General features: G+C 38.9%; 1 protein-coding gene across 1 annotated transcript in view; it reads right to left on the reverse strand.

Moving 5' to 3' along the window:
- LOC121959889 (tetratricopeptide repeat protein 28-like) overlaps nucleotides 1–24,128 on the reverse strand; it is a 121,945-nt gene that overhangs the window by 41,770 nt on the left and 56,047 nt on the right. The window contains exons 3-5 of the mRNA XM_042509420.1: nucleotides 14,513–14,660; nucleotides 7,525–7,797; nucleotides 7,313–7,443 (exon numbers count right to left, since the gene is read on the reverse strand). Coding sequence (XP_042365354.1) covers nucleotides 7,313–7,443; nucleotides 7,525–7,797; nucleotides 14,513–14,660 — 552 coding nt within the window. The remainder of the gene's footprint in view (nucleotides 1–7,312; nucleotides 7,444–7,524; nucleotides 7,798–14,512; nucleotides 14,661–24,128) is intronic.

Raw genomic sequence — 24,128 nt, forward strand, 5'->3', positions numbered from 1 at the left:
AGAGAAAAGAGAGACGCCATAATCTGAGCTGACACGTCCTTCATTCATCACTGAGTGCTGCAGCGATGAGCCTCAACTGATACATTCAGACACATATTATATTACTAATAATCAAAAACATTATTATCGTTATTAATATAATAACGATAAAATAATAATATTATTATTAATATAATAACGATATTATTATTATTATTATTATTATTATTATTATTATTATTATTATTATTATTATTATTATTATTGTTATTATTATTTACGTCGTGTGTAAGATAGAATTAAATATTACCAAGTAAAAATAGATGAAATGGATACATAAATGTACAATTATAGGTACTCAGAAGTATATAAAGTATTCAAAATTAGCTCAACTTTACCAGCTGCAACATTAATGTGATAAACACATGAATGCAATCATAATTAAAAAAATATCTATATAATAATAATAATAATTATTATTAGCAAAAAAATCAGTAAAATAGAAAAAATCAGTAAAAACTGAAAAATTGTCTGGAAAAAAAACAAACAATAAAATAAAATAAATATAATAAAATAAAATAAAAAACAAAATCAATATATTTTTTTTCTGTAATTTTAAAAATAATATTATAAAAAGTAACAGGGGAAAGAGCGACTTAACAAAAAATGGCAAAACAGTTAGGAAAAATCAATAAAAAGTTGCTGGACAATTGCCTAAAAAATAAAATAAATTAAAATAAAATAACATTTTGTAATTTAAAAAATAATATAACGTAAGCCTACTTTGCCACTTTCCACAGCTGGTAGAGTTTTTAGGAAGTAAATATAAGTATCTGATTTTTTACATGAGAAATGAGTTTTCCCAAGGACACAAACACATGAAACATGTTAGAGAGAATCTGTTGAACACACAGCGCGATGAAATCATTAACAGACTCTGTCCTGAGGAGGTAAATCAGATCTCTTTGATACAATCCCAGTGACAGTAATGAAGTTAGAGTCTCTGTGGACACAAACAGCAGTCTCACACACACACACACACACACACACACACACACACACACACACACACACACACTACACACACGCCATTTTAAATATGACTTTGACCTTTGAAAGCACACGGCGAGGGACAGCAAAGAGTGAGCCGGAGACTATAATGAAATGTTTGCAAGTTTAAAGAACGTGCGAGAGAGGAGGAGAAGGAGCTATGAATTATTAAAGAGGAGTTATTAGCATGTTCGTTACTCATTTATATCCCAAACGCACTCTAACCTGAGTCAGACCAGTGTGTTCGTCAGCGGAGGTATTCCTTAAATAATAAGCAAAAAACTCTATTTCTGCTTGAATATTGTCGGCTTTTTTCTTTTTTTAAATGGAAGATATAGTGGTTATTTATGTCTTTTAACTTTGAAACCTTTGGCCTGATTTCTGTCAAAACATGGGAAGAAGACAATGAGCAATGAAAGAAAAATTACACAAAAAATCAGCAAGAAATTAGTAAAAAAACACAACAAAATTACCTGAAAATGGAGCTACAGGCTACAACAAGGCTAAAAACATGAGGCCAGTGACGTTTTTCAAAACAACTTAGCACGTTGGGGCTTCAGGACACTTGGATTACTTCAGTTGAGCAGTATGGAGACATTTAGTGGTTTAATTTTATATTTTTTAAAATCCTGGTCACTGTTTGCTTTAGTTGTTTGGGAGGTTAACGCCTTTTCCCCGTGACACTCCAGCAAATTTTGTGGATTTTAAAACTTCACCTGAATTTCCATCTGCATGAGGGTGAAGAAATGATGACTGAATTTTCTTTTTTGGGTGAACCATCACTTTAAGCACTGAATGCACTAAGCTACTTTTCACCACAAGAAACCTAATAATACACTGGAAAGTCTGATTTTAACATATTTTATTGTAATCTGTGAAAAAACGAATCCTTCAGACACGCAGCAGCACCGCGTCCCTGTAAATCAGAGCCTTAATGAATGCTAAAATCTGAAGACAGCCAAACTGACCTTTAGTGAAATTCACCTTCTAATTAACATCAGGACAAACTGCTCTTTTCACGTCTGTTCACGTGTTTCTCTGCGTGTGAGAAGACGACAGCACACACCCGCTGAAACCCCAATTCCCAGCAAAGTGATGAGTGTAAACACATAAAATCCAGTCGACACATCTCCGAGGCGGGAAAGGGAGATTTAATAAATGACGGGGAGGCCTCTGTGTGTACAGTCCACCGGCCACACAAGTGTTTGATTTCCCTCAAGGACACAATGTTTCCCCGGCACCAGAAAACACACAAAAAAATCCAATCATGTTGTGTCTGGGCCCGAGAGCCTCTACACACTGTGTGTTTAGATATATAGAAAAAAAAAAACTGACAAACGTCATCATTTTACGCGGAAAAACATCACACATGCAACCTGTCATATTTTATTTTTATGTAATGTTGCAGAAAATCTCATTAGGGAGGTCTGCGTGGGTAAACAGAGAATCCGTGTGAGTGGGAAGGGAAAAGGAAAAGATCTGTAAATCTAAATAAAGAGGAGACAGCGGCTCTGCATCCCGCGCCTGCTGCTGCGCTCGATAAATCGGCCGGCTGAGAGGCAGGCGGTTTAGAAAAGCGAAGCTCAATCGCCCCCCAAAAAATATGAGCTTTTCACCCTCAGCATGGGATAAAGGGAGAAATGAGTTCTCCTGCTGCGTCAGGTGGAAATGACAGATCTGAGGTAACCGGTTTGACTCCGAGAGACCGAAAGTCTGAGTCGCTGCATGCAGAGGTGAGAGGGGACAGAGAGACAAAAAGAGGGGAGGCTGCGGAGGAAGAGGAGGAAGTTTCACTCCAAAATTTAGCATTATGAGCTCATTATAGATTTTTATAAGTGTTTCGCACAAGTTTCTGTCATTTTGGCATTCTGGTTCATAATTATGAATCCAGAAACTCCTGATTTCCTGCATCATAATCAAATGAATGCATCATTAACCCTTTGAAACCTGAGCAAACTGGCCCCTTTTTTCTTACAAGAACATAAGAGGAAGGCAATGAGCAACTTGAGCAACAATTAGCATTAGTAAAAGTTAGAAAACTTTCAGTAAATGAGCAAAAAGAAAGGAAATGACCTGAAAAAAGGTGCTAAAATAATATATTAATTACATTAATAATATTTCTGTAACATAATCATAAATATATAATAATAATACATATATATGTAGTTCTCTTTTAATTAATATATATAATATAATTTTATTAGATTATTTTTTTTCTTTTTCTTTTATTTCTTTTCATTTTTTTTCATAATTTTTTTGTCACCTTTAATCAATTTCTTGCCAAGTTGCTTCTCAGTCGTCAGTGTTCAGTGAGTCAGCTCATGACTACATCACTTTAGAAACACAGATATGATACGTACGAAACGTAATAATAATGTATTCGTGTTTTGCAGAAATGTACGGCGGCTACATTTTATTTGGTCGAGTGAGCTGCAAAAACAACCAGGGACTAATAATCTTTGACACAACCTGAACGTCCCAGAAGTGTTTATCGTATTTATTTTATAAATAGTGAAGAAACTACCAATTATTTTCATAAATGACTCATCTGTTGATTCTTTCTTTGTTTAATCAGTTTGCTGTTTATAATATAAAGACCAACAATAAAAAAAATAAAAAAATATCCTTCACTATATGTTAGTAGCTGAATTGATGTCTTCAAATGTCTTATTTTGTCCAAAATGTAAAGAAATTTGTTTTGCAATAACGTGAAATAGAGAAATGATTATCAGACTTCAACGATTGATTGATGAGTTAAGATTGATGGAAAGCATTCGTATTAGGCTGCATTATATTATCTATATCATAAAGCTGTTGCCTTTTTTAATGTGTGTCCACGCCTGCAGGTTATGCATCAGCTCTCTGCAGGCGGCGTCTTTGTTTGGAAGCACGCCGTCTGGAAACACTGGGATAAACACACGTGTGCGGCGGCAGAGCAAACCCACAGTGGGAGATATGGATTTGTGTTGATGACCGTGTTTCAGAGGCCTCAGGCTGTGCACCTGTGGAGGAGACGCTCGATAATCTGTCTGTCAACAACACGATGGACACAGCAGCTCCGACGGAGACAGTGTTTGGACACCGAGCTTCATGACAGGACGAGACGTGCCGGATTAATGTGACGGGAGCTGCTCAGAAACACGAGCAGACGCGCCGCACTCCTGTTTGTCGCTCGCTGCTTCCATTAAAACGAACTCACTCAAACCCTCATTCGTCTTACTGACAGCTGCTCAATCCGCCTCTACACATCCACCATGCAATCACACGCTATTAAGTGCTCTTGTGTGTGTGTGTGTGTGTGTGTGTGTCAGAGTGTGTGTGTGGGTGTAATATCGAGCTGCTTTGTGTGTGAGGGTCCACTGGAGCCTTTAACAACATTACAGTGAACGTGGCAGAGTTATAATAAAGCTCAACATTACAAACATCTTATTGAGTTTACAGCTAGAAGATAAATAATAATAATAATCAGCCCACCTTTCCAGTTAGTTTAGATACTGTAATAAAAATATTAATCAAAAGATATTGAGTCAGTTTATATTTCTGGGAAGAGCTGAGGAAATAAAAAGGGCCCGGAGGAGAGAGGAGGAAACTTCAGGGTGTTCTTCATGTAAAACTTAATCACGAGCACAACTTTGCTGTTTTTATCTTTTTAGTCATCATTCAAAGTTCAATAGTAATTTGCATAACAAACGTATTCATTTTTCTGATGAGTCTGATGAGAGGTTTGATATCTCTGTCATATCTGTTTATGCAGGAAACGAAAAAATGGGTGCGTCTTCTTTCTCTTTATTTTTGCTTTGTTTTTTCTTCTATTATTTAATTTTTCTTACTTTTTTGTATTTTTGTGGGTATATTTTATTCTGTTTTTAAAATTTTATTTAATGTTTGATTTTATTATTATTATTTTGTTATTTATTTATTTTATTTTATTTTATTTTATTATGACACGTTTGTTTGTAATAAAAGTATAGGAAACGTAAATGTCTCCTAATTTCTTTTTTGCAGTGAAGTTTTAATAAAATAAATAATAATAATAAAAGACTTGGGGTCATTAAAGAGCATTAAACAGTTTGCAGAAAATGCAAAAATTCAGTCTAACATACAATATTATATTGATATTACGATGCAAAAGTGCATTTACTGTTACAAAAGATAAGATTTTATCCATGCGATTAATCTTGATCAAACCTCACAGAAAAATTAGAAAATTATTTTGCTCGGTGTTGATTAAAACTAATTAACAAACAAAAGCAAAAGTTGCAATAAAGCAAGCAAAAACACGCAATAGATAAAATAAATAATAAAAAATAAGCCGTTAATCTGACTGACAGCACGCTCTCGCACACAGCACTCACAGATATTTGTGCAGAAACGAAAACTCTGCTGGCACACGAGATCGAAGAAAAGCCAACGTCATTATTGATCAACGCACATGGACACGTGAGGTTGTTTATATTTCTCCTTCAATAATAAAGAGACATTAAAATATTCCACTGAGCGCTGCACGGCCACAGAATCATGAGATCAAAAATAAACGATTAAATCCTGAAAAATGACTTTCACACACACACACACACACACACACACACACACACGCACACACACACGCACACACACACACGGCAGTAGTTAAACAAAGGTAAACACACACACAAACAACCTGACAGCCTCACTTTGCGTTTGGAGACATAAAGAGGCCAAAGTCTAATCTGTAACAGCGACCTAATTAACTCTTCTTCTCACAACTGTCCAAAGTGTTTGAGCAGAAAGACGCTGAGTTCAGCTGCGGCCCGAGGCGAAAAACAAGAAGAAAATAAAAAAAAGTGCTTTCCAGAAAACATGAGAGAGCAGAGAGAGATGTTCAAACTGTGCAGAGAGAAGTTTGTTTTCGGACTGGTGTGTGATGTAATCTGAGATAATCTCTGGAGATTTACAGTCTCGGATAAACTGCTGACGCTGTCATATCATATAGACTGAAGATGAACAGCTACGGCTCTTCAATAAAACATGTCAGGTAGCCAAGATACTGTTATAAACAACAAATTAAACTGTATCAGCACTGCACACGTAAACTTCTGATTCTTTCTGCTGGTTTTTGTTCCTTAAACACGAAGACAAACGCAGATTAAGAGGCTCCCTGTAGCTCAGGTGGCAGAGTGATTATTATTTGTTATTCATGACTAAATTACACACCAGCTATGTGACCGCAGTGAAATATTTGTCATTTCCTGCCTCCGGCACGCTTCACCCAGGCGCCGCCCTTCGCCTAAACCAAAAAGAGCATTTCTTAAAGTGGAACACGACTTGTTTTCAGTTTTTTAATTGTATCCACGCCTATCATCTCCAAACTGGATTATTGTTGACGCCGTTGTCACAAAGACTGGTAGATCCGCTTTTTGTTTTCCTCAGAGCTTTGCAACTATCCACGGCGATCGACACTGAACGACACCATCAACACGTGACGGAGAGAAGAAAAACAAGTTCACTGAAGAGGAAATTTTGTGGTTATTTTAGTTTTATTTTACTAGTTTTAACATAAAAGAAGACGTGATTTTGTCCGTTACTATGGACTCATTCATTGTGCATCACCTCCATTCAATTTCTTTGAGAAATAACGCTTTTATGCAAGATGGTTGCATGATTTTAGCAATGTGGCAGCTTTTCATATTACATGGCCAACAGTCATGGCGTAAATCAGAATAACTGCTCATATAATGTGACGCTCGTTTCATATTCCCTACAGTAACATGTCACACACATATCAGCATACAAATCAGTCCGCTGCTACTGTGGACAATAATGACAAACGCAAAATCACCCGTTCACTGCAAAATTACTCACTAGCTCTGGATCTAGGAAAACAAAGTTTTCCTCCAGCTTTTGTTGCACAACGGTTGATGCATTTCTTTTTGTGCTGTAAATCGATGCTTCAGCACTCAGAGGCAGGAAGAACTGCATAGTAACCGATTTTAATGCAGTTTGTTTCATTGTCCTAAAGCCATTACATCGTGCAATCAACATTAAATTCAGAATTAAATATTTAAAAGTTATCTCCTGAGGCTTTAAGTGAGAACGCGTGATACGGACGATCTCCCGTTGTGAGCTGCATGTGAGGAAAGGAAAACTATGATTCTGCAGGTTTTGGTGACCTCAGAAGCAAAAACTGATCAAGCCAACAGCATACCTGAGTAAAGTGTGATGAGCTTAAACTGAGACTGACGGCAAATCGATTCAACATGTGTTATCACATGAATAAACATGAGAACACTCTTTTTTCACGTACCTCTCTGTCCTTCAGCTTCATGGCGAGCACCAGCTGGTTCCTGTGATTGGCCAGTGCTTCTCTGTAGCTGCCTTTGGAGAAGAGCGCGGAGCCGAGGTTCCCGTGAGCTCGGCATTCGCCCGACTGATCACCTGTGGATGAAACAGAGAGCACGTGACGTTCTTTGTCTTCACCGTGCGCTCACACTGGACTCCGTCGCTCTCCGCTCTTACCTAAAGTCTTGGTCACCTCCAGGTCCTGCTGCATGTACGCCATGCTCTTCTCCGTGTTACCCAGAGACCAGTAGGCCGAGCTCAGAGCCGAGAAGACGGACCCACGCAGCTTTAGGGAGCACGTGCCGATCTTCAGCCCGGCCTCCAGCACCACGACGGAGGCGCCGTGGAAACCGTGGGTCAGCAGCTCCTGGCCGATGACGGACACGACCACGAACGGGCTCTTGTCCAGCTTCATCTTCTGCAGCTGCTGGTAGGTCGGCTCAAGGGAGTCTGGGGGGGCACAAAGACGCTGCTGAGAGGAGGTCTGGGTTTTTTACTTTAAATGATGTGTTTTCATGTGTTTTCAGCAAAAATAACAGTAATAAAAATAATAATATTGACTTCATACCGCTATTCACTGCAGTTTCAATTTCTGTCTCAGACATGAACAAATAACAAATATATGTTTTACTCAACCTTTCCAGCTTTGTTTTCAAAATAAAAGCCCTCTGACAACTTTTTTTGTCAGCAGGAACCATTCAGACACAAGGCTTTTATTGTGAAGTATTTGTTGGCTCGTGCAGCCTCATAAATGAGCGGAGTATTGGCATTTAACTCTCTGAAACCTAAACAAACTGGCTCGATTTCTTTTAAATCATTCAAATGTAAGGTGATGAGCATTTTAAGAAGCAATTACGTACGACAGCATAAAATTACTAAAAAAAAACATAACAAAACAAAAAAAAAAGAAAATTACCTGAAAATTGACAAAAATGTCAAGTTAAAAAAATTCCAATTAAACAAGAAAAGCACCTACAAATTAAACGAAATAAAACAAGGATAGTAAAAAAGAATTTAAAAAAAAGCCAAGGAATAACATGAAAAAATGCTTTAGATGCATTAATAATTCTGTAACATAATTTTAAAAACATGATGATAATTGTGAATATATTTGAATAGACATTCTTCCCTAGCTTTTAAATAGCTTTTTTTAAATAAAAAAATAAATCTATTTGTTTTTTGCAGTTTGTGAGACATTTCCTGCAAAGTCGATCTATGCCGCTGTTTATGGTTCAGAGATTTAAATATTGTGAAAAGTATCTGAATCCAATACACCCCGATCCAGATTTCAAAGGGTTAATAGTGGAAATACAGTAGTTATATTAGCAGGTAGCTCTGCAGCAGTCTCCAGCCATAAAACGTGCATTTCCCTTGATGAATTGTTTAATAACGTGATAAAAATGACTGCATGATTTCTTTATTTTTTGGATGAAAGTGAAACTGTTTCTTCACGGCACAAATTTTCTACTTGTCATGGGAAAAAATTACTTTTGAGCAAGCCTTTTTATGATCAAATTTTCTACTGAAATGAAATGTGACGACAAGATTCAGATAACTGATAAAGTGCTCGGTTTGCGTGAGGACGGAGAGCGTCTGCAGCATCGTCGTTTTTGACAAACACTGAGATTGTTGTGAAACTCTCAGAAGACAGCCGCCGAACAAGAGTGTGAAATGCGAGTGAACGCCGCCTGGAGACATCAAACTGAGCTTTTGGACTGTGGTTTGTATTATTAAAGGCTGTCTCATGCAGCAGTGGATATTTTGATATTTTTGGAAAAGCTGTGTCTCTGTCAGCAGCATCGTGACGGAGTGAAACTGAAAACAAGTGTGCCGATAATGAAGTTCTGCTGCACAGAAACAACAGCAGATTGATTGAATCTGTGTTCATTATTGGCAGTAGTTTTATGTCCGTTACACACAACCGCTGCTGCTCCAGACCTCACTACACTGCAGTCCTGTCAGCGCACTGCTGCAGCTCCTCTGTTTGTGTAACACTGAGCGGCTCTCGAGGCTCGCAGGTTCAACTGTCGAGCCTCAAATAAAAACTAGTTTTACAGTGTTAATGTTTTATTAATAAATATAAAGAATAGGAACAAATTTGTAATGCAAGTCAGAAATGAGAAAGAATAACTGCAACTGGATGGAGTACATGATATATATAAAGCTGAGGGTCTGTATCGACACGTATCATCAACAGTTAAGTAATTTAACCATCAGAGACTGTTTGGTGCATTTTACACTTTTCATTCCTCATTTTTTTGATAATTGTGTGTGTGTGTTGGTGCATGTGTCCTAAATGTAGTCCAGATTGTGTATCTGAGTGTAATCAGTGAATTTGCAGCTCAGCTCCTACAATAAGTCTAAAATACACTGTGGAAACTAAATAGTTACATTCAGACTGTTCAGGTCCAAAAATGCTCCATTGAAACCCATTCAAACTGACATTTTTGATCCCACAGCCATCAGAGCAGAAAAACAGGACTTGTATTATTTCTGGGTGTCATTCTGGGCTTTTGACTCTGAATTTGTCATTTTGACTATTTCCCACCTGATGAGGTCATTTTGACCATATTTGGCATATGGAGGAAATACATGCTATTTCCACTAGGTGACCTGTCACAGTCAATGTAGTCAGCAGCTACACTCACACACTGACATATCCCAGACTGTCAGCAGCAAAGATACCAAAAATAAATCTACTTTGCATGTAATATATTAAATTTTAGTGTTTAATTAATTAATCTAAAAACATAGTGAGGTCAAAAAACCCAGTATTTTAAGTTAACGTTTTTTAAATAACTCAGCATTTTCAGGTACTAAGTCATTATTTTGTGATAGTGATTATTTTGAGAAACTAAGTCATATTTTGAGATACTAACACGTTTTTTTGAGAAAGCTGCTCATTTGTTTTCAAGATATGTTAAGTCATTATATCTTTTCTTTTTTAGAAAGTTTCTAATTTTTCTGAAATACTTCATTGTTTTTAAATGACTAATTAACTTAAGATATTAACTCATATTTTTTTTTAGAAGTTTTCTTATGTATTTATGTATGTCTATATGTATTAGAGATATTAAATCATTATTTTAAGATTTTAAATCAATACAATGAGAAACTTACCCAAACCAATTACACAGTATCTTAAACTTAAGAGAAAATTAAAAAAATTAAGAAAACAGGATCAGGTTTTTTGGGCAGAAATGGGCCTCCATACTTTCCAAAACATGCACAACACGTGACAAAACAGCCCGCCATGAGGTCGTATTTAACCTCCCTTTATGCAAATGAAATGAACTGCAGCTGGTCTCAGTCTTGGTGAATTCGCCAAACTGAAAAACTGTAGTGATGTTAAATGTTTGGACTCTCACGCTAACTTGATGCAGACTCGGTAAACATCCCCCAGTAAGAACTGGAAGGACTCCCTCTGTTTTTTAGCAGCTTTGCTGGCTGATGCCCGACAGCACATCAGCCCGTAAAGAAGACATCAGCGGCCCCCAACAGGGGACAGACGACCCAGAGGACGCCCCGTCCTCCGTGCTGTTAATGCTGCAGCTCCCTTCCTGCACTCCCTGAATATCGGACTTCTCCACGGTCCAACATGTTGCCCTTCCTCCTGCTTACTCGAGCATGACGACTCCTGGTAACACTTGATACTCGCCGTCGTAGCTCCGAGGCTCGCTCGCTTTGAAGCTTTCGGGAGATGGAGTTTTGGAGGTTGCAGCCTCTGGACAGCAGAACAACCTCCCACCGAGCGTCAGATCTGCACACTGAAGCTTTGTAGTTCAGGCCGAAGAAAAACACTTTATGCGATAGATCACAGATACTCAACCTGCTTTGCCGCAGGGCCACATGTGCAAAATGACAGGAGGCCAGGGGCCACTCACAGCGGCCCCGTACATGTTTCTGCGATCTCAGGACATTTCTAGGATTTAAGGACATTTCTAAGATTTTACAAAGTTTCTATGATTTTAGCACCTTTCTAGGAATTCATTTCATGTCTAGGGATTTAATACTTGCCACGATTTTAGGACATTTGTCGGATTTTACGATGTTTCTAGGATTTTGGGACATTTCTAAGATTTCACGATGTTTCTATGGTTGAGCATGAAGATTTTAGGACATACAGTACCTAGGAATTTAGACCATTTCTAGGATTTTAGGACATTTTGAGGATTTTACAATGATTTTAGCACCTTTCTATTACATGTCTAGGAATTTAATACATTTCCAGGATGTTAGGACATTTCTAGGATTTTAGAACATTTGTCGGATTTTACGATTTTTCTAGGATTTTAGGACATTTCTAAGACTTTACAATGTTTCAAGGATCTTAGCACCTTTCCAGGACTTTATGACATATCTAGGAATTGAAATATGTTTACAACATTTTTGGATTTCACAATTTTTCTAGAATTTTTTCTTGGACTTAACAACATTTCTAGGATTTTAAGATGTTTTTAGGATTTTAGCATCTTCCTAGGACTTCATTACATATCAAGGAATTTAACATGTTTCTAGGATTTTAGGACATTTCTATGATTTAAGGACATTACCAAGGTTTTACAACATTTCACAGATTTTACGACATTTCTAGTATTTTAGTATGTTTCTAAGATTTGACAATGTTTCTAGGATTTTAGCACCTTTCTGGCTTTATTGCACATCTAGGAATTTAACACATTTCTCGCATTTTAGGATGCGTCTAGATTTCAGGATGTTTCTAGGATTTCAGGACATTTCTAAAATGTAGTACATTTATAGGATTTTAGGACATTTCTAGATTTTTAGGACATTAAGGGCTCAGTTAGAGGGTGCAGAGGATCCTCCACTGGCACGTTTTTGGATAAACAAGCTATATTTTGGTGCTGTTTTATGCACCCTGGCACCTTATGTATTCTAAAAAGTACAAAAACAATTCCCAGCATGCAAACTGTGAATTAGAGAATGGTTGGGGGGCCACCCGACTCTCTATCGGGGCCACATTTGGCTACAGGCTGTAAGTTTAGTTTCACAGTTACAGCTGATCACAACATACTGTGATCAAACACCGAGAGCAAAGTCCTCGATGCTGTTTGTAAATGCTTCACTTCAACAAAGAGAGCAGCTCATTTGGTCAGTTACCGCCGGCCCTGTGCTCAATACATCTGCATTGCTCTACCTCAAAGGGAAATATTGTGAATACTCAAACTAGATCTGCTCTCCAGCGTGCGAGCAGATGCAAAATTCCACGTGCACAGACACTGAAGCTGCAGCCTGCCAAGCAGAAGGCTATTCCCAAGAAGCCTTGCTCTCATTCTGATACAGCTGAAGGGCAAAAACATAATCCTGTGCCAACACTCGCCTGCAAACCATTCTTGATTGTATGCGCTCTTGCTTCATCTCCTCATGCTGCAGAGACCTGCACATTAAAGTAGACTGTGAACTGTGGGGTGGATAGATCAATGACACACGAGAATCTACCTTGTAAATATTTCATCGTGAGCTCCACGAGGAGCAAATCCAAGCTAATAAACAAAGCTAACCCTTCGCTGCACTCTGCTCCTTACCATAAGCATGCTCAGAAGATTCTGGAATATGGAAATACATCTAATTTGAATTTGAATATTTGTATGTTTATGAGCACTTCTGCGTTTTAAGTATGTATAACAAATAGCAAACATTAAGTCCTGGGTGAATCAGAGCTGCTGCTGCTGGTAAACTAACGTCCTGACTCTTTGACCCGAACCAAACTCATTAATAACTCCTGATATTAGGACCCCATCTGCCCGCTGTTATCGATACCTCTTTTTTTCTAGGAAACGTGCCGTCTGCATTTAAAGAAGCTGTAACAACATCCCTGACTAAAAACTTAACCTTGATCCTGATGTCCCAAACAATGAGAGAATAATGTAAAATACATGCAAACTCCACGGTGGTGGTCTTCTTGAATACGAACACTTTCTTCTGCGCATTGATACAGTTGGCGGGTGAAGTTCAGAAGAAGGAAAATAGTTGCTACGTGAAACTGCTCATATTAGTTACTTAAGCACATAAACGGCCCTGCAAAGTTGTAATTGCTAGTCGGAAATTAGGAAATTAACCCGAGCTGCCAAGTTGTGACGTTTGCGTGACGTTTCGGGGCAGCAGAAATGGCGGAAAGTATGGAAACAGCGTCAAGTAGTAGTAGTGGCAGTAGTAACACTGGTTGTAGTTGTAGAGCAGTAGCAGTAGTAGTAGTAGCAGTAGAAATACTAGTTGTAGTAGTAGCAGAAGAAGTAGTAGTAGTTGTTATCGTCGTAGCAGTAGCAGTAGTCATAGATGTAGCAGTAGTAGTAGTAGCAGCAGGGGTAGTAGTAGTAACAGAAGTAATAGTAGTTGCCTGGCAGAAGTAGTAGTTGTAGTAGTAGTAGTAGTAGTAGTAGTAACAGTAGTTGTAGTCGTAGCAGTAGTAGTAGCAGCAGAAGAAGAAGAAGAAGTAGTAGTAGTTGTTGGTATAGTTGTGACAGTAGCAGTAGTTGTAGTAGTAACAGAAGTAGTATTAGCAGTAGTAGTAGGACAGACAGACTACGGTCTGTCACTGCGAATACTTCCACCTCGTAGGTTTTCCCACAGAAACACCTGCAGTAACTTGTCCCTGAGGACTCCAATGAAGCGCTGTCTCATGGACGGTGCACCTGCACTCTGTCTCTGCGGATGAACGTATGAATGTGTCCGTCTCAGACACCAAACATCGTCCCGTCTTCACCTGGCTGTGGACACAGGTGCCCTCAGGATTCACGCAGCAGTGGATTCTTCAGAGTCCGATCTCCCTGAGACTCCTCCACGAACTCGCTGTTTTCAATTTCAACTCCTACACGTTTCTCTTTCTATTTCAGCTGACTCGCTTGTTTTATTTATTCCTACATCTTTTCTTCAGGCGTCTCTTTTCTGCCTCTTTGTCACGTCGAACGTGCATCCATTTCTCTGAGATCTGAATCATCAAGGGCTACTTTTTTATACCCGACACAACAAAGGAAAGTGGTAACTTGACAGTTTCCCCGGCGCATTACATCTCACTCTCCGCTCCTAAGACTCTCAGACGCAAGGTTACGGGGAGAATATTCGGAGAAATGAATCTGCCTGATGTTGTTGTGCAGAGAGACGAGACGCGGAAAAGAAGTCGGACTGCATGTGAACTCGGCCGTACCTCTGAGGGGCGACTTCATGGCAGCCTCCACCATGCCGACCAGCAGCTGGAGACTCTTGGGGTCCTGGGCGAGGCCGGAGGCGAACGCTGCCAGGGCGTCGGCATGACGACCCAGGTACTGCAGGGCAACCCCCTGACGAAAGTAGGCCTGCAGGAATAAGAAAACAGAGACGTCAGCTGCTGAAGGGGTTAACAGAGGCTAACGTTTTTTAGCCACGTTTATGCAAAAAAGCTGCAAAAGCTGTATTTAACCCTTTGAAACCAGAGCAAATTGGTTTGATTTGTTTTCTAAAAAACTTGTTAAGAAGGCAATGAGCAGGAAAAGAAGAAATTACCCAAAAATTTGTAAGAAATTAATAAAAATGACAAGAAAATTACCTGAAAATGAGAAAAATAAATAGTCAGATAAATAAATACATTTTAATAATAAATAATAATAAAAGGAAAAAAAAGGAAACAAGACGTGGAAAAAGTGCTATAATAATTTGGTAACATAATTTAAATATATAATTGTGATAATAATGAATATAGTTTTTCCCTGGGTATTCTCTTTTTTCTAATTTTTCCTATCTTTTTTCAAATAATTTTCTAAATCTATTAATGTTTTTGTGGAAAATTTCTCACCAAATTTTTTCCCTGTTTGAAAAAAAACAAAACAAAACAAAAAAACCCAATTTGCACAGGGTTTAAAGGTTTAATTACTTGAACAATATGTCTGAAAGCAGCACAAGAAAAGTGATGCTGCTCCAGGTTTCAAAGCGTTAACAAAAAATTTGAGGTACTTGAATACTTTTTTATGCAACTTTATACCTCTACTCTCTACATCTCAGAGATTAAATATTGTTCTTTTTACTCCACTCAATTGTCTGACAGCTTTAGTTAACTGTAAATGTGAAAAACATGTATCTGCAGACATGTGAACTGTGAATATTTGTTATAAACCTGAGAATGAAGAGTTCCTTCGGCTAAATAAACTTCGACTGTGGAAAATGCATCGTCACAGAGCTGAAAATTGGGCTGTTTTTCTGACACCGTGCACATCGTTTACACACAAACAAACTCACACTCCATCAGGACTCCTCGTGCACTTCACAGCGACATTAGCGACAACGAATCCTGACATCAAATTCACCAGGAGGACACGCAAACACCGCGCTCCTCTCCTCTCACCGCAGACCAGACTGTAACTTAATTGTCCCGTCTACCTCTCTCCTCCACTTCTTCATTCTTCCCCCTTTTTTCGCTCTCATTTATCATCCTGCCCTCTCTCCTCCCGTTTAAACATAATCTGTCATGACGGCAAATGAATGAAGACAAAGAGGAGAGGAATTAGATTACATGGCAGCTCCTGTCCCGCCCTGACACTTTGTGCAGCCGCGCTGTCTTTGTCCCGTCCTCGTCTTCAGACGGCTTCATTGAAACGAACGGAGCCGCGGGGTCACGACTAATCCGACGCATTAAGCCTTCAGTCGGTGTGTTGGTGTCGGGAGCAGAATGTGAGCAGGACGCGGTGTCATTTCACTGGTGATTAACACAAAGTGGGATAAATGGTTGGTAATTACAGCCGGGGTCAAATCCCTTAAAACACTGAAATCAGTCATAATATAATCATCCTTATTTAGTGACCTCATGGCCTTTCGGCTCGTTTGCTGTTTTGTCTCTTAACCCTTTGAAACCTGGAGCATCATAACTTTTATTGTGCTGCTTTTAGAAACCTTTTAAAAGTATTTAAACCTTCAATTCCTGGATCAACGTCAGATTTCTTGTGCTGCATTTGGAAGTCTTTTTAGCATCTAAACCTCTTAAACCTGAGGAAATTGGTTTGATTTCTCTCAAAAACACGGGAAAAAAGATGCAAACTGCAAAAAAATAGTAAAAAGTGACAAAGAAATGATCTGTAAACTAGCTTGATGAGGATTATCAGATATTAACCAAAAAAATAAGAAAAATTGTTGCACTTTTTGTTACACAAAATTAATTTTCAGGTAATTTTCTTGTACTTTTTAATAACTTCTTGCTAATTTTTGGGTCATTTCTTCTTATTTCGTCAAATTTTGATGGCTGGACAGAAGCCCAGGTGTCAAAAAATGAAGAGTGGGGCTGAGATCAAGTCAAAACCAAACATATCATCCTTTTTAAATCTGTACAGTGTATTTTAGACTTTTTAGACAAAATGTATGCCACATGCATGAACACAGGCAAAAATATTTAAAAAATGAAGATTAAAAAGCGTGTAAAATGCATCAAACAGTCGTTTCCATACTGCTTTTCATCATATATGCAGCATCACATAACACATAACTACATATCAATTTGACAGGAAGAAAACCTTTCAAAGCAGAAAAATCAATAAAAAATGGCTCAAATAAAAGGACAGCGGCTGTGTTTTAGCTCCTGTCACCGATGCCAAGAGTCCATGCTGAGCAGAGAGAGACAGCAGCCCGATCTCTGACCCCGGTCCAGGCTGGAGAGGAGGGACGTGCTGGACGGGGACGAGGAGCCGGGCTGGTAGCCGCGGTGACATATGGACACCCCACCTGTCTGCCCACCTCTGCTTAGCACTGCCTCCCAAATCTGTCGCAGTCACACTGATTTGGCTGCTGTACGGAGGATGCAGTTTTCTCATTTTAGCAGTTATATATTTAAAATTATCCCTATTGTGATATTGATTCCAACCATTTCGTCGAGTCCTGTCACACCACATTTTGGTGACTTAATGGCCTCTTCTGCTCAATAGCTCAAATTATGTGGGGAAGCTTTGTGTGCACAGTGTCAGCTTTAGGTATCAGAAAATGTAATAACTTGATGGCCATGATATTACACTGCAAAATATTGTGCTTCATCTACATGAGACAATGAAGGCAACTTTTTGCATAAGATTTTTGTGTAGATCAAGCAAGACTGGGCTTTTTGTGATCCACGTTATCTTTTGTATGTAAGAAATACATTTTTCAAGTAAAGTCTGCTCAATTTACCACTAAATTTTAATTGACTTTTCTTGAAAAATTAAGTTGACTTTCCTTGGAAAATTGACTTAAATTTACTCTAAAAATAAGTTGACTTTATGTATTTATTTCCTCTATCTATTGTTATTTATTTACATTTACTTGAAAAATTAAGCTCATTTTCCTTTTTTATTTTATTTTACAGATGGCAGTTCATAATAATAATAATAATAATAATAATAATAAAACATGCATGCATAAAAGACAAAATAAACAAATTAAAATTAAAATTTCTTTCATATTAAATACATTCTTACATACAAAGACCAGTCTTACTTGATCTACATAAAAGCTCTTATGCAAAAATTTGCCTCAATTTTTTGTTTTGTTTTTAGTAGATCAAGCAGTATTATTATTATTTTTTATCAGTGCATGTCCTATTCTCGACGTCTTTTGATTGAGGAGGATAATTTCCGTCCAATGAGGGTGATTTTACCAGAGGAGGAGAAGTTATAATCATAGCAAGCTGGCCATTATCTCTGCATGACTGCGTGAATATGCAGCACAATAGGTAACGCTGAGTGTGTGTGTGTGTGTGTGTGTGTGTGTGTGTGTGTGTGTGTGTCAGAGCTTCACCCCCATCAAGGGTGTAAACAAGCCAGAACCAGACAGAAAGTGACAGCAGGAAGAGTCTGCCTCCACCAGCAGCAGCACCTCCTCCAGCCTCCTGCTCACACACATCCTGCCTATTAGCTCAGTCTGGCTACGCTGCCCGCTAAGCTCATACAGGGGGTAACAATCCAGACAGTCTCACTCACACTCACACACACACACGCACACACACACACTCTGTCTCGTTTTTTTGTTTTTTTTTCGTCTGTCTCTCAGCAGTCCTTCTGGAGCATCTCAGAAAAATCTTGTCAGATTAGAGAGTCTCTCCTCCGCTCGTCTCTGGCTCATCTGGTTTGCAGGTATTTCACACTGATTCCCAATCGAGCGCTTAGACAGCCTCTCCACCGTCAGCTGACAGGTCTGTGTCAGCTGAAGTGGAGCGATCGATAAAAGGGACAAGGCGAGTCCTGGCGGTGTGTGTGGGAGCAGTACAGTGCTCATAAGTGTGTGTATTTATTGATGCATCGCCTTTCTGCGTTTGTATATAAACGCTCTTTGGTTAATGCTCACAGGGAAAACTAAAGATCCACTTTAACCCCTTTTAACCTGAGCAGTTTAAAAATAAATAAACAGGGCGAAGACAACAAGCAACTTAACAAGACATGGCCAAAAAATGTGCAAAAAAATATTTTAAAAAGGTGCAAGTATATAACCTGAAAATGATAATGAAAAAACAACAAAACAACCTAAAAAAGTGCTGAAAAAAAAAATTAAAAATAATAATAATTTAAATATATATATATTCATTCATTTTATATGTTTTATTTTTTTCTGTGACACAACTTAAATATAAAATAGTTGCAATAATAGATATAGTTGTTTGGACATTTTCCTTATTGGAGCGGATAATTTTCTAGTATTTGGTGTTTTGCCGATTATTATAAAACTCAACCGACACCAGGAAAGGCAGTCTGCAATACGTGCAAAGAAAGTGTCGGCATGGGAGGAACTTTTACTTTGTAAACTTCAGAGAGATTTTTTATTTATTCATTTTTTAATTTAAATTTTCACTGAACTTTATTTTAAAAAAAGTTGCTGTGAACTTGCTGTATATGATGTTGAAAGTTTCAGTTTTGATTAAACATGAAACATCTGCAAACAAAGTTTTGTGTTGTAGTCTGTTATATTCTAAATTCTAAATTTGGACAGAAATATTTTAATTTTTATGGTAAATGCATATTTGTCCCAAATATCAGTCTCATTAATTACTTATAATCAGTATTGACCCTGAAAAAACAACATTGGTCAACCTTTAGTTTAGATATTTCACTAAAAAACACAAATATCAACCTCCTGATGCTGCTATAAAGAAAAGTCAGAAAATCACCAAACTCAGTAGCATTCGTCCTCTGGGGACCATGAACATCTGCACAAAATTTCATGACAATCCGTCCAACAATTGTTGAGATATTTGAGTCTGAATTAAAGTGGCGAAACCAACAAACCAGCTGAAAATGATGTGGAGTGTGTGTTCGAGCAGAGTGTGTATTAACGCGACGCAACGGCAAACAAAATGAAGGCGAGCGTGAGAGAAACAGCGAGAGAGGTGCTATATGCTGGAGTGTCAGAGCAAAGGATGCGCACCGGATGAACAGATGCTTCAATTACTGCTCGTAACTCACATTAATCGAGAACAGATGGCGACACAAGTGGCGGGAAAGAGAGAGGATCACACAAACCAGACATGATAGAGATTGATGTCTCTGCAAATCAGACAATCTGCCTCAAAACACACCGAACCTTCGCTCTCATCTCGTCTCCACACAAAGTGGATTGAAGCTCATTTTTTCCCGCCGGCGTTTCTCGTGACTGAGCAGATTTAACTGCGTGCAGAGGATGTGGAGGAGAAAGACGTGGCCTTGAGCTAGAGCTTTTTTTTTTTTTTTTTTTTTTTTTTTTTACACACCTCACTGCCTCAAACCACCTCGAATTTTCTCGACAGACAAACAATAAACACCTTAAACTACAATTTACAAAAGGATTTCTACGCCCAAAGCATCACACAGTTCTGCCAAGATTTGGTTAAAATTCTCAAAATTTTTATTAAAGGTTAACTCTGTTTTGTCAGAGTTTGGGTCTTTCGTGTATTTTTGTCATTTTGCCACTGTGGTTTTGAAGTATCTAAACTAGGGGTCGACCGTTTTTCTGGGGTGATACCAATACCGATTATTAGTAGTTAACGATATTTGGAGCCGATATGCATTTACAGTGAAAATGAAAATATTTCTGTCAAAATGTAGACTAAGGAATATAACAAACTTCAACACAAAACTTTGTTTGAATGCAAATGTTTAATCAAAAACTTTTAACATCATAAACAGCAAGTGGCCAGAAACTTTTCTATAAAGTCAATGAATAAATAAAAAAAGCTCCCTGAGGTTTTACAAAGTAAAACTTCCTCTCATGCTGACACTTCCTTTGCACTTTTTAATTAATACATTTTATTGTTTATCGTTAAAACAAAATGCCAATACAGATGATTGGCAAAAATCCAAATATTGGCCACGATAATCGATAATCTGTCGACCCCTGCTGTGGAGCACATCTGTGTAGTTGTCAGACTCCTGCTGGAGCTGGCTGACGCTACACTGTGATTGGTCAGTCTGCGTTTGAGGGGCGGGACTTTGTGAAGGATCAGTTTTGATGTTAGTGAACGTGGTGAGTGGAAAGTTGCCATAAGCAACAGAAACGTCAGCAAAAAGTACACAAACAGACTTTAACCCTCTGGTGCCGTCCTCAGAGTGAAACAAGGTAAAAAAGTATCTCTGAAGAACTGAAGAACAGCACCGAAGTGTTGCAGATGTCACTTTGCCATCACTAAAAAACAAGAGGCTCTATTTTGCTCCACTTATCCCGCAGTAGGTGATATAATGACATGCTGTGTGAGTTGTGGGCTGTAAACCTCAGAGGGTGAGATCATTATTTAAGAGCCCGAGAGGGTCTGAGGGAGTCATTAAAAACTGCAATCTGTATTTGTGAGGATGCCTCTTTGTAGAACTGAACGCACCTTATTACCGGGGTGAAGTATGATCAAACCCCGTGAATTTAAACCAGCAGCAGTGTGCACTTACTCACAGTCTAGGAATTAACAGCCCTCTCATCTCGCAGGGCGGCGGGACTCAAACAGGTTCTTCTAATAGACTAGTCAGCCTGTAAAGCATTGTGGCGGAGAAACGACGCCGCTGAGCCAGCATCTTCACAGAAAACTGGAAACACGCACATAATTTCACACAAATAAGAAACAAACACCCACTGAGGCCATTTGAACCTGCGAAAACTAAGTCAATATGTAGAGTGGGTGTTAAGAATGGGAGGTAACTGATTCTGTACACACACACACACACACACACACACACACACACACACACACGTTTTACTTATTTGTGCAAACATGCAACACAACAATGTAAAATAACTCAACTGCAAGTAAAAGTCATTAATTCAAATGACGTGCAGAGTCAAGTCGGGGAATTAACTCAAACATGTGCTTAGTGACATCTTCACTACATATCAAACAAAAAAAAGACACTTGTATTAAGTGTCTGCTATCAGAGCCTTACGGTGCAGAGTCTGTCCCCCTCTGTCCCTCTGCCTGCATGTCCACAGCTGCTGCACCAAAGAGCAGCATGAAATCAAGAGCGTTCACTCGGTAGCAAAATCTGGGGACCAAAACATCCAAGCACAACGACTACCAAAAAAATAAATCAATGAAATAAAAGACTGAGATGCTTCCAGCTGATGATTTGAAACTTTCAAGGGGCAGCCCTAAATAATGCAGAATTCACACAGTAATTTAAATTTAACAATTCAACAAGTTTAGGAGACAAATGTTTCTTAGAACTGTCAATACTCATAGACATCAAAGGGGGTCACTAGCCAAAAGTTTGGGAACCAGCAGTCAAACTGTACCAATCAATGTCTTTATTGGGAATGATTCAATGACTAATTAAGCTCATGTTTTTAAAGTAAAATCAGAAGTAACAATTTGTCAGATAAAAGTAAGTTTCCCTCTGAAATGTAGTGAAATAGAAGCGAAGAAGTAGCATAAAAAGGAAATACTAAGTAGGTTAAAACTGCAACCACCCCTAATCATTCACACACACACACACACACACACACACACACACACACACACACACACACACACACACACACACACACCACCTGTTCTGTGGTTAATCTGCATGAATATTTATCACAGTTTCACTGGGACACTAGCTCAGTTGCAATAATTGAGTTGGAGTGGCCATAACCAGTGTTTCCACTGGGACCAATAAAGATGTTACACGACCAGCTGTGGGCTCTCGCTCACACAGACCTGCTGAGGCGCTGTGATGGCGCCGCAGCTCCGTGGACCGCGGTGTGTTAAAATCTCTGCAACAGCTGTAAAGGCGGAGGTGCGTCCAGGCTTTAAATTTCATAAAAAGGTGTTTTGCTTGACACAAGAACCTCGTCCATCGTGGACGGACGTGAGTGCGTCTCCTCCGTGTGGATGTTAGCGTGTGTAAGTGCATGTACATGTGCACGACCATATGCAGGGTCATCAGTGACGCCCCTGGTCATCATATGCTGAGAGGCCACCAAATTTATCTGGAGCCAACAGCTCAGGCGTCACCGTCTGTCGGATCAGAGCCGAGCTGAGTCTCAACATCAACCAACTACACGGCTCATTAACCGCGTTCAGCGGACACAACTGGGCTGTACTGCGCCACAGTACTGTATTATTAGTACTTGTACTTTAAATGTAAGTAATTACAAAACAGCTGTTAGGGTGTAATTTGAAAAAATATGGAAACTAAGCCTTAATTTCCTATTTCCATTTAAGAGGTGGAAGAAGCATAAAGATCTTTTACCTGAGCAATACCACAGTGTAGAAATACACTGTTACAAGTAAAAATCCTGCATTTAAAATTCAAAAGTAAGTGGACTTTCGTCGACCAAACCTCCGCTCTCCCTGCTGAGCCACAGCTGCCTCCAAAAAAGTATTAGCACCAAATAGATCTCGGCGATATGGCTTCAAAGTAATATTGTATTGGTATTTTAAGGCAACATCGCGATACACAATATATCTCTCGATTTTTTAAAATGTTCTCTAAACTGATGTTAACTGCTAAAATGCAAAATTACTGGAAAAAAACCCAAATTCACAGTAGTAATAGTCAGTTGTTTGTGGGATCCATCTACCTCCCCTCCTTTCCACCAACCCAATTACCAAACTCGTGCTCGTTACATTACGTGGTTACGAGCGGCGTTCTTACCGGACGTTGTCCTTCAGCGTGTCATGCACACGTGATTGGTCATGTTTGGCCGCATTCTCAAGTGACGCCACCCATGCAGGTGTTGAAATGAATAGTTCTTAAAATGCATCGCGATACGGACAATTCTGCACCGATGCAGCGGCAGCACATAATCGATGATAGCAAAGCTTGTTGATTTTCCGGCTGCGGCTGGACAATAAAGTTCAACAGTTCGAGAGAACATCCTGGTAGCAACCGGCGCCGTATGGTAGCAATGTCGCAATTTAACCCTAACCTTAACTCTAACCCTAACCCTTAATATCGAAAATTGAGAATGCAATGCACGGTGATGCATCATGGTATCAAATTGAATTGTTGACAACATAATCAAACTGAATCCTGAGACCAGTGAAGAAGCACAGCGCGTCATCACGTTTCTGTTGGACGAAGAGGGTGGCTTTTGGCGTCTTGCTCGTACACCAAAAAACACTAACAGAGCTGTGCTATTTGTTCAGAGTGAGAACAGGCTGAGGCATCACGCCATCCACCTATGTTACTCAAGATCTGTTGATAAAATGTGCATGAAATGTACAAAATAACGTATTAACGTTCTGCGGAGGTATACGATGCCAACATTTTCTCTTGGCGACTGGTGACCTGACATGTCAATAAAAATAGTTTAATGAGTATCAAAGCAGCTGCTGGTCACGCAAACATCCTTTTCTATTTCGGTCAGGGCCACGGGATCGAAGTTAGCTGTAC

The sequence above is a fragment of the Plectropomus leopardus genome, chromosome 20 (genome assembly GCF_008729295.1).
Source record: "Plectropomus leopardus isolate mb chromosome 20, YSFRI_Pleo_2.0, whole genome shotgun sequence".
Classification (NCBI taxonomy): domain Eukaryota; kingdom Metazoa; phylum Chordata; class Actinopteri; order Perciformes; family Serranidae; genus Plectropomus; species Plectropomus leopardus.